At 36.6% G+C, this 12,002-nt stretch overlaps 1 protein-coding gene across 1 annotated transcript in view; it reads left to right on the top strand.

Moving 5' to 3' along the window:
• The window catches only part of LOC145692444 (kinesin-like protein Klp61F), a 273,603-nt gene extending 266,223 nt beyond the window's left edge, over positions 1-7,380 (top strand). The window contains exons 18-19 of the mRNA XM_081767753.1: positions 544-693; positions 6,732-7,380. Of these exons, the coding sequence (XP_081623879.1) occupies positions 544-693; positions 6,732-6,869 (288 nt within the window). The 3' untranslated portion in view covers positions 6,870-7,380. The remainder of the gene's footprint in view (positions 1-543; positions 694-6,731) is intronic.
• Positions 7,381-12,002: the final 4,622 nt, after the last annotated feature.

Raw genomic sequence — 12,002 nt, 5'->3', positions numbered from 1 at the left:
CTTTTGTTCTACACATGTAGTATCCAATCAAACAGATTTTTACGATTCCGTTTAGAAACAGGTAAATATTAGTTGTATTAGTAACCTGCTTTGCATGTTTGTGATTTCTGAAAACTTTTGAAATGTATTTAAGACTTCTTTGACTACTTCTATCAAGTTATTCTAGTACCCATTCCATTGTAACAGCCACGACAATTAGGGTTCTAGGAGAAATAATATTTTTGATACGTAATAGTACAGATTCTTCTGAAAGAATATGATATTGTAAATATACGGTAACTTCTTAATAGATTCGGGATATAGAGCTGTTATAAACTCTCACATAGAAACTTATCATAAACTATATTAGAGATGAATTACAATATTATCCTGCTGTTTGTGATTAAAATTTTGTCCTTGATCGGAATAAAAAACTTGGGAAATCGGAGAAATCCTCAAAATCTTCGTAGTAGATTTTTGATAGTTGGTGTATGTTCATGTATATAAGTATTTAGTTTCTGTAGTAGTATATAACACCTTAACTCCGTTGTGATTTATTTGTAGGCATTCTCCTCGAGTTCAGGAGATAGTGATGTTTCCATCTCAATACCTGTCACTGGAAACGGCAAGTCGGTTCGTGGCTCTGGAGGAAGTATTACGAAGTCAGCATCTATTGGTGATATTCCGCGACATTATTCTAGTGACATGGAAGAGGTACGTTCAATGTTGTCAATACACAGCCACTTTTAGAAGGTTTCTTGCTTCCCGAGTGATGTAAACGAAAGTATTCTTCTCCCCTTGTAATCGGACGTGTCTAAATCTGTGCAATGATTCTAGCAGTTGAAGGTAAACTGTGATTTTAGCGCACAGGAAACGTTACGAATTAAATATAGTAATCTTAAGGAGAGGGACACGATAGCTGAGTAGTAGAGCACTCACTTTTGGTTCCTGATTCGGTTCTAGGCTATATGAATATCTGGTACACATCATGTCCCGTGTGTTTTCTCGGTTCCTCCCACATTATCATTCTATCAATTATTTGATAATCATTCACGTTCATTAGTGATCAGTCTCCTTTAATCTAAAGGACAAAATTGTGAGATTATAAAAGTACAAATTTCATTTTGCAGTTTTAGGAATTGTTTTGTCCTTGATCGGATCCGCGAAGCGTTGGCTTGATATCTCAGAAAGCAACAATTATTTCCTTTACTTCGAATAAAGTGAAGAATGGTACAAAGTGAAATAAATTATGTTACAGGAGAAAGTTCGTGGTCGAAAAAACTAGAATGATGTAACTCAATTCTTTAACTCTTTGACTACCAACGGGATACATGTGTCCCATGCAAATAATTCAAACATCGTTGGGAATTTGTTTCTAGAAAATTCTTAAAAAAAAAAAAATAAATAAAAAAAATAAAAAAAGCTCTCCCATCGGGTCAGATGTGACCAGGAGACTTTAGTTTCCGAAACTGTGTACAGATATTAGAAATAAAGGAGTCGTACATATACAGTAAACCCTCGTTAACACGAATTCCAAGGGATTGAAAAATCAGGAGTTCGTGTTAAAAAAAATCGTGTTAACCGGGGACCCAAATTTTATTATTCGAATACATTTTCTCCATACATACGCACTACAGTATACAGACTATACATACCACTACAGTATATTAAGTATGTCATAGAGAACACTAGAGATGGTATCGAGACGAGACTGAGTAGTCTCGGTCTCGTCTCGGTTCCAAATTCGAGACGAGACCAAGATTATTCTCCGTCTTGATACCATCCACAGAATTGTATCCAGACGAGACTGAGAGTTTCGGTCTCGTCTCGATTTCGAAAAGCACGGCTCGGTCTCAAATTCGAGTTAAGATCGAGATCGAGACTAGTTTCGGTCTCGGTATCATCCTCTGAAAAGTGAAAACACTACAGTAAGCTTATTATCCTATCTTCGAAGATAAAAAAAAGTTTCCACGCAGAAAATCAAAGTCAAGTTATAAAATTGACAACTCCGCTAGCAGGTTGGGTACTGCAAGTAACGGAAAGGTATTTGACTGCTGTCACCAGTTTGGAGTTACAGGGGAGAGAAGACGTTTTGTCTCGAGCTGTCACCAGCTCGTCTGCCAAGCACCTGCATGTTCAGCGCTTGACGGAGGACAGAATCAACACCTCATAAGAGGAAAGATACCTGTTTCTGGTTTTTCTCTTATTTACAAGGCAATTTTCGTCTGTATAAATACTGTATGACAAAAACTGATCTGGAGTGAAATTTAAAATAGGAATAATGATCTGGAAAAAACCCAAGGATTGAAAGTTCGTGTTAAATGAAAACATTTACTGACTCAAGGGACTAAAAATTAGTTCGTAATTCGTGCTAACCGAAATTCGTGTTAACCGATAAAACTTCCTATAAGATAACGTACAGCGATGCCGGGACCGAAATTTTGTTCGTCCTAACCGAGTGTGCGGCTTAAGCGAGTTCGTGTTAACGAGGTTATACTGTAGAAGAATTTTCACATTTAAAAAAGTTGGTAGTCAAAGGGTTAAGAAAGAATTATTTTTCACACGCCCCTGCATTCTAGCGCAGCTCTCAGCTTTATCTCTGTTCTTTAATCTCCTTCGCTAAAACACTTCATCACATAGGAGAGAGGGAGAAAAATTAGTTTTCTCGTCTTCTTTTGAAGAGTTTAGGTTACCAAGATCTCCTTTATATGTTATATTCACTGTGTCCGTGCGGGAGACACCAATGTCTCAAAAGAAGTACTTGATGAAACACCATCAATTTTGGCCAGGATATAAAGTCAAAAGATAGGATTCGAGTTCGTTGATGAAGGTAATCAATCCGCCGAAAGTGACAGAAATCAACGATCTCCGGTTGTAACATAGATCACTATACAGCAAAAACCATACTAGATAGCGAAAAGCTGTTTCCTGCAAGCGATTAAGCGTCACAAGAATATATTGCTTTTTCACTCTAAACTGAAAGTGGTAGAAATCTATCACTTCCGGTTTCAATATTGAGAAAATATCACGCCATTAGTAAATCTTAAATATTATAAAAATCTGTTGCCATGGCAACACTTAGTTTTTAGGTGGAATGGAGAGTGAGAGGGAATTAGGGAATTACTATGCTACCTCGCTAACTTTCAGTCGACGGTCATCCAATTCCGAGAGAGGATTATTAGACTGGAGGCAGGTGACGTGCAATTTAAATTTGTTCTTCCGGCTCCAGTCATTTCTCAAGTACGTCATGGTTTTTGAGTGGGGAGTGATTGGCAGGAAAAATACGGAGAGTTGTTCACGGGTAAACGACGGCAGGGAAACTTTGTTGGTGAGCCGTTATATATATATATATATATATATATATATATATATATATATATATATATATATATATATATATATAATAATAGAAAACTGTCACTTTAACAGGGTGTTTATTGGTACTTGAAATACGGGAGAAATGTAAAAATTCCCTTTGAGAACCTTCAAGATGAAACTTCATCACCTTGGTGTAGGTAGTGATAGAGCTAACTGACCAACCATTGAAAAACCTTGTCGTTGATGAGATCAGATAATTGGAACTGAAACGTAAAGCTGTGCTCTAACGTGCAAAACAGGAAGCAGAAGCTTTGCAAATACAAATGGACAGTTTGAGAAAAATAGTAAAATCGTAAATGTTATTTTATGTTCTGTGTATATTCATTTAATATTTGTGAATTTTCAATAATAGTAACACATTGAAATATGTAAGTATAAACATTAAAGATGCGATATTTGTAATTAATTGGTCTTCTGCTTAAGAGTGTTTTCTGCACAAAATGCAATATGAATGAAAAAGAGTCTCAATATATGTAATATGGCGAACTAAGTAAGGAAAGGTTTGGCTGTAAGGGGTGAGTGGAGGCAAACACAAAATATGGTGCATGTGCATTACAACAGACATTCTGGGCTGAAATAACGCCAAGAAAACACTTACTTTATTATTATTAAAAAAGAAAAAGAATATTTTAACCCACAAGTTTGTGCATTCTTTCCAATAGAATATTGGAAAAAACTTCTTTTTCAACATATTTTACAAGCTGTTAAATATCATAGCATGCAGTCGTATCACCTACCCTTTTAGTTCACCGTGGTATACTGGATTTTTTTTCTAGCAGGGCGCTGGAAATATCCAAGTCAACTTCAGTAGAAAACACCCAGTTTAACTTCATATAAACTCCATGTGGTGTACACTGTAACACTTTTTTTCTTTGCTGGTGCATGAAATTTCCAAATTCTAAAAGAATGTATCATCTTGTTAATGTGTATCAATATTTATACAAAACTTAAGCTATACCAGGGTGTCTACTGATACTGGAAATATTGGAAATATACTGGAATTTCGATCCACATACTGGAAAAATCATGGAACTGATAATTTTGTTAACAATACTTTTTTGTTTTGATAGTGTTAGAAACAATTTTGTATCCATTGAGATTGTAAATTTTTGCAAAGTAAGTGTTGTATACATTTTGTAATTAAACATTTAAAGCAATGGGTGGAGTAGAGGGCTGTGAGGAGTGGAGTTGGGAGGCCCTTTAAAAAAATGTTAAAAAGTTCTATTTCAAAAAAATCAAGGCTAACTAAATTTATTAAATAAAATATTCTTTTGATGGTAAAACAATCACAAACCTGAAATCAAGAGTGCGGTTATTGCTAAAGAACTTCAAAAAATCATTGTACAGTATTAAGTACAGAAATTTTGCTGATAGTTACACTGAATATACTGGAAATATACTGGAATTTTGAAAATGAATCTCAGTAGACACCCTGGGTATACGAGGATAATCTCAAAAGTATCCGACATAACAAAGAAAACACAAAACATTGAGAGAAACTATATTTTCAACATTGTCTTCTTTTAGCTCAATACACTTTTCCCAGCCATATCAATAGCTTCGATATTCTGTTCATAGTATGAACCGTCGAGCTCTTCAAAATAGCTATTAGCTGCAAACTCCATCTCTTCACTTGTGGCAAATCTTTTAGCACCGAGCCATTTTTTTCAAGTTTGAAAAGAGAAAATAATCTGAGGGAGCTAAATCTGGCAAATAGGTTCATGAGGAAGTAATTCGAACTTTTAACTCATTGATTTAGGCCATTGCGACAAGGCATTGTATGAACTGGTACAATGTCTTCATGAAGTAAACTCTTTCTCGTCAAATGCGGCCGTTTTTTCTGGTTTCATCACTGAAAAACTGCAGTAAGTTTGCATAACACTCGCCGTCGATTGTTTTTCCTTTTTTGAAGATAATCAATGCGCGCATCCCAAAAAATTGACGCCAATATCTTGGCAGCAGATGGAACTGTTTTCGCCTTCTTCGGAGCTGATTCTCTTCTTTCAGTCCATTGTTTTGACGGTTCTTTTGGCTCAGGTGTGAAGTAATTGATCCATGTTTCATCTATGGTTATGGATCAACGCAGAAACTCGGCTTTCTTGCAAAACATCGCCAACACTCGATTAAAACATCCCCATAACACTGTTTCGTTCCATTATGAGCAAACGCGGCACCCATCTTCCGCACAGCTTTCTCATGTCCAAATTTTTGGTTAATACGCGATGTACAGCACTTTTTGAATTACCTACTATGCTACCTCGCTAACTTTCAGTCGACGGTCATCCAATTCCGTTTTTTTGGATTTTCTTCACCAACCCCATTTGGTCTCCCTCTGTGATGTTCGTCTTTGCAACTTGTACAACCTCGTTTAAATTGTGCTACCCAGTATTTTACTGTTGTAAACAAAGGAGCAGATTCCCCTATTATGCTGTACTCGGCTTTCATATTGGTTGGACTGAGACCGTTCTAATGAAAGTATTGTATCATAAAGATGACCCATTTTATCCATGTTGACAAATATACTGAGAGCGTTCATTATTAATGACAGCTAAATAAATACTAAACAACGTAGCTTCTTCAAACTTCGAACTTCAGTTTTATAAGGTTGATTTATACCGTAGTAATGTTTTCTAAACAACAGTCATCATCTATATGTGGGTACTTTTAGGACTATCTGTCTGTCTGTCTGTCTGTCTGTCTTCCTGACTGAATTTTCTGAGTTCATAACATCATAAACATGCGCTGTTCTTCTTCATGTAATACTTTAGTCATATTTAGATTTTGTTGAAAATGTGAAGATTACAGAAAACAGATTATAATTCACCCTAATTTTATTTTTGAGCTGGCTATGCCAGGTAGTCCAGATTGAGAGAAATTTTGTCAATAGGATTTTGATATAAACATATATTGGTTATAATACAACAGCCATGGGCATTTTTCGTTTTTTTTTTTTTTTTTTTTTTTTTTTTTTTTTTTTTTTTTTTTAGGGTATTTTTTTTTAAGTCATGTGAAAATGGACTACTAGTTCTTCCCTTTACTGTTCATGTATGGTTGGAATGAAGGAAATCTTATATTACCATATGAATATTAGAATAAAAGTAATGATTCATTTTTAGATTCCAGATTATCCATCAGTACCTTCGTCTTTTTCATTCGGAAACTTCTTATATTTGTTGATAATCTGTTTACTCTTCATGGGAAGCCTAAAAGATTTATATTTTCCTTTCTTTCCCTGAAAGGGTTATTGTGACTATTGAAAGTGCAGAATTTTTCATTTGTGCAGATTGATGAACCTTATTATTATTATTATTATTATTATTATTATTATTATTATTATTATTATTAAATTAAATTAAATATGTTTGTCATTACAGGATGATAAAGAAAACAAAGCCCATAAATCAGTGGAGATAATCCCATATAGGAACAAGCAGAAAGAATTTAAACATCCACAAAAAATTCCAGCCATGAAAAGATCAACGTCCAAGCCAACGTTGAAACCTTTGAACTGAGATGAGTGTGCGTGTGTTCTTTTCTTTTATCATTTTTTGCATTTAAATGTACGTTGAGAAAAAGATTATATGTAAATTTCATGGATTATATGAAACCTTCTGTATTATGTAACCAAGAAGTGGAGTGAATTCATTTTATGTACGAAGTTTCAGAAGAAAAACTTTTTAACGATATTATCTTGTGCCTTGCCTCACTCTTTATGTATTTATAAAGTGTACAAAGACAGATAAATTAGGGCAATGATTTACATTGTCAGCTGTTTTTTTATTATCAGTATTTTTCAGACAGAAGTGACAGCATGTAAATCTGAATGTATCAAGCTGAAACAGCTAATTACACTATTTCGTGTTGTATTGAATATAAAATATTTTTTGATCTTATTACGAGAACAGCAGTTGCGATTGATTTTTAAAAAACAATCATATGTCCTAAATATTATTCTTGAATTATGTTCTTTTTAATATTATGTTTAAAGGAGCTTAAAATTTAATAAATTTTGTAGTAACTTAAGGTGCTTGTTTTTATGAATACAATAACCGTATTCACTTTCTGCTAAGGTACATGATATTAGAAGCATTTCTATATCACAAATATAATTTATCACTTGTAGAAATGAAGCGTTTCGAGCATTAAGGACAAATTCAATGAAGGCTTTTATCCTGAAAACTCCTTTCAGTGGTCAAAAATAATCATCTTATTTTGAATTTGATAATTTCTAAGGGAAAGAGGAACGACTTCCACAAAGTGTATGTGTATATAATGACAAGAACTGGGCTGCCACAGAACAATTTTCTCGGAAATTCACCGGTGAAGTGAATTTTACTGTAGCTTGTACCATTTGCAACGTATTGCGTGTTAAATGTCAGGCACTTCACGAATATTGAACAAAATAAAGTTGTGCAGGGCCCCGTGTGTATACGTAATCTTTTACGTAATTTATCGCTTACGTTCAGAGAATATTTCGTCCATACATACAGACACACAGACGTCAATACGAAAATGGTAGGTCTTCACCCAAATCTGGTCGTATCTGAAGATTTACATAGGCATTTTGACCGTAATACAATACTTCCTTGTTATAGTTTAACTTGGAAGTAATAACAACCACTCACAGAAATGTAATAAGATTATGACACCAATGTTGTAAAGAGTTTGTTTGTGCCTACAGTATTTTTTCAGTTAGAAATTTGTTTTGATTTGTCAACATAAAAAAAAAAAAAAAAAAAGTAATCGTACCTGATATTACTCTGTAATATTTATTCGCGAAGTGCTTGAAGGAATTTAACGTGCAATACCTTCCAAACGATACAAGCTACAGTAAAACTCACTTCACCGGACATGTGAGGCATTCGAACGTGAATAACATTATCTGGAGAGCACTCACATCGGCGGAAGTTCCATCTGTTCGTGAACCTGTGGGGTGTAACAGATCTGATGGCAAAAGACCAGATGGCATGACGCTGGTACCATGGAAGAGGGGAAGGATTCTTCTCTGGGATTTCACCTGCTCTGACACTTTCGCGTCATCTAATCTCACTCTTTCTTCATCTCGAGAAGGAGCTATTGCAGCCCGCAGAGAATGCGAGAAAAGAAGAAAATATAAAGATCTGCTCAATAAATACATGTTCGTGCCCGTAGCCATTGAATCGAGCGGCATTTGGGGCCTCAAAGGGCTCAGTTTCATCAAAAAAGTAGGCCAACGTATTGCACACCTTACTGGTGACAAGCGAGCTACTACTTTTCTGATACAACGTATCAGCATAACAGTTCAGCGAGGAAATGTGGCTTCCATTTTAGGTACATTACCTCCTGGAAAATTATTAGAAGAAGTTTTTCTTTTATAACTAACTGTTCAGAATTTGCTGTTTATCAGTCTAAAAAAAATGTCAAATATGTTCCAATTTATAGATTAAAAAAATATTCTATTTAATAAAAAAAATAATAAAATAATATACATACAAAAAAAGCTACGATAAAATTCACTACACCAGTGAATTTCCGGGAAAATTGTACATGAACTCGATGTATCACTTGCACCTATTCCCATTTAAAAAAAAAAAAAAAAAAATGTTGAATCCAAGATGGTGGCCGAGTGGATAACATGTGTTTGAGAAGCAGTACTTGATCCAATTTGTTTTGTATATGCCCATATTCATGTCCAGTTACATCTAAAGAAACTAAAAGCAATTTTGTGTCCGAGCGTTATAGTAGTGTATGATTGAATTCCGGATATATACGAGGGCTGTCTAAAAAGTATCCGACCTTTGGCCAGAAAAATAGTTGCGAATACCTGACAGATTTGGGACCCTAATCCCCTTCAAAGTAGGCCCCTTGTGCTTCCACACACTTAGCCCACCAATCCTTCCACCGCTGGAAGTCTTCTTTTGGAATGTTGTTCAGCTCCGTCGTCGTGTTCCGCATTATGTCTTCTCTACTCTCAAAACGGGATCCCTTCAGAGGCGTCTTCAATTTTGGAAACAACCAGAAGTCACAAGGAGCCAGGTCTGGAGCGTAGGGAGGTTGGCGAACGGTTGTAATTCCATGTTTGGCTAAGAACGTGTGGATCAATTGGGATGAATGTGCTGGGGCGTTGTCATGATGGACGTGCCAGTTCTTCGCTGTCCACATGTCTGGTCTTTTGCGCCGGACTGCGTCACGGAGTCGCCTGAGAACATCTTGATAGTACTCCTTTGTCACTGTTTGTCCTTCCGGTGCGTACTCGTGATGCACAATTCCACGGGCATCGAAGAAAACAGTCAGCAACACCTTGATTTTGCTTCGCACCTGCCGCGCTTTCTTCGGCCTTGGAGAATTGGGATGCTTCCATTGAGACGATTGTTGTTTTGTTTCTGGGTCGTACCCGTACACCCATGACTGATCTCCAGTTATCACGGAATTCAGATACCCAGGATCAGTGTTGGTGGTGTTCAGAAGGTCCTGTGCAACGTCAAAACGGGTGTCTTTTTGTTCTTGAGACAACAACTTGGGTACAAATTTAGCAGCCACTCGTTTCATGTTCAAATCGTCACGCAAAATTGCATGTGCAGAATCTTTACTCACTCTAACATCTTCCGCAATCTCCCGCACAGTCAAACGGCGATCTGCCATCACCAAATTTCGCACCCGCTCAACAATAGCTGCATTCCGAGTAGTTTGGGGCCTGCCGCTACGCTGCTCACTCTCGACTGATGTGCGGCCATCTTTGAATCGGTTGAACCATTGTTTAATTTGTGTTACACCCATCGCATCTTCTCCAAACACCTGCTGAATCTTACGAATTGTTTGGCTTTGAGAATCATCCAGCCTTTGACAGAATTTGATGCAGTATCTTTGCTCAATTCGTTCAGTCATCTTGCGAGAAACACTAAATCCGACGAACACTACCAACAGCACCTCACTTCGCGACCACCAGCTCACGACTGGCACACGCGAACGCGGTGAAAAAATTCAAGCATGCGCATTAAGGTTCCTCCTTCCACCGTGCACGGTGGCGCCGCCTGAGAATCACTACTTTGCGTGGAAAAAATTAAGGTCGGATACTTTTTAGACAGGCCTCGTATAGGCCCATAAATATGCAAATTACCGGTATGAGTCGCTAAAATTAGTACAATACGCATTGGGCCGCAGAGAACTTTGCATTTGAATCAATTTTACACGAATCCCGAGGGGACACATCAGGATTGTACACTCATGTTCAAAATTATTGTCTCATATCTATAACTATCTTCTTCTAAGAATATAATTTGATAATGATTTTGCAGGGTGCTTTTGATACTGATACTATGTGTATAATCGGGAAATATATATTTGTGGTAAATTTCATAGGAAAAGAATTATAAATACGGAAATTATAATGAGTAAAATAAAATGTTGCTAAATGGACAAGAAAATTTTATTTTCGTTTTATTGTTCTTATTTAGTGCTCGTTTGACATGAAATTTGCCTCATACGTGTCTTTGTCGATTATACACATACTAACATTATAAGTAATACCGGGCGAATTCGTTATCAAATTATATTCCTAGAACAACATATTTATAGACATGCGACAATAATTTTGGACATGAGTGTACCTTGTTAGATGAACACTGTACTCATACTAGAAACTTGCAGTTAATTTACAAAACTCGACCAGCTCATTCTAGCCACAGACTGCAACCAGAGAGTAAAACATTCTTTAAAATTACGAAACATAGAGCTACAGTCGTCCTGTAACTCATTACGATTTGGCAGAACTCTTTAGCAAAGCATAAATCACAAACGTCAGAAATAGCAGTCAATGGATTTCATGCCTTTGGAATCTACCTTATCAACAGAGGAGTGTTTTCAGATACAAACTTTGCTGATGAAGACGAAGATGCAAGGAATTTGACGTGTTGCAGCACATGCTCTGTGGATCCTGATGCCATATTCCAACCTTCCACGTTATCGAACTCCGGATTTAGAGTTCCTCTTTCACAAGTCATGCTATCACCACCACCAGGTCTTTAATCCTAATCTTGGTGGACATGTGAGAGCTACGGGATTTGCAAGTACGTCCAACCCTTTCAGATAAGTTTTAGCAGCATCAACGAAACGTTTGAAATCACTTTGTAGTTTAAATCTCGAAAATTGTGCAGATGCGAGTAAAGAAGTAAACACTCGTTGCACTTAAACGAATGATGATCAATCTGGGGGTAATGAAGCCTCTTAGGTTCTTTGTGGCATATAATTTAGCGAAGATATTGGTGGTGAGAAGTGGGGTGCAGTCCGTACAGTGTTCCGAGTGGTGACATGAAACATGCGTTGGATTAAATAATGTTGAGCTCATGTGGTTCGGATTCCACGTTAATCAGTAGGTCCACGTCTCATATAGCCTCGCTGCTGAAAGGGACGCTAAACTAAAAATCAACTCAAATAATGTTGAGCATTATGTTTGTGATTTGTGTTAAAAGTAGATAAGGTATGCACAGCTCGGGATAGGTAATAGTCCAGTCAATGAACGCTCAAAAGAGGGGTGTAGAGGACATGGTCGGGAACAGAATTTTTGACTTCAGGGCTGTGTCTGGTGCGTCTTAGCGAAAAAGGGTTTATGTTCAAAAAGAAAGCTAAGATGATTTCCTAAAGACTGACTGTTTTTTTTCCTATTCCTA

This window comes from Thermobia domestica, chromosome 1 (genome assembly GCF_964235325.1).
Source record: "Thermobia domestica chromosome 1, izTheDome1.hap1.1, whole genome shotgun sequence".
Classification (NCBI taxonomy): Eukaryota; Metazoa; Arthropoda; class Insecta; order Zygentoma; family Lepismatidae; genus Thermobia; species Thermobia domestica.
The sequence above is the reverse complement of the archived record's forward strand: the minus strand, read 5'-3'. Positions and strand labels throughout refer to the sequence as shown.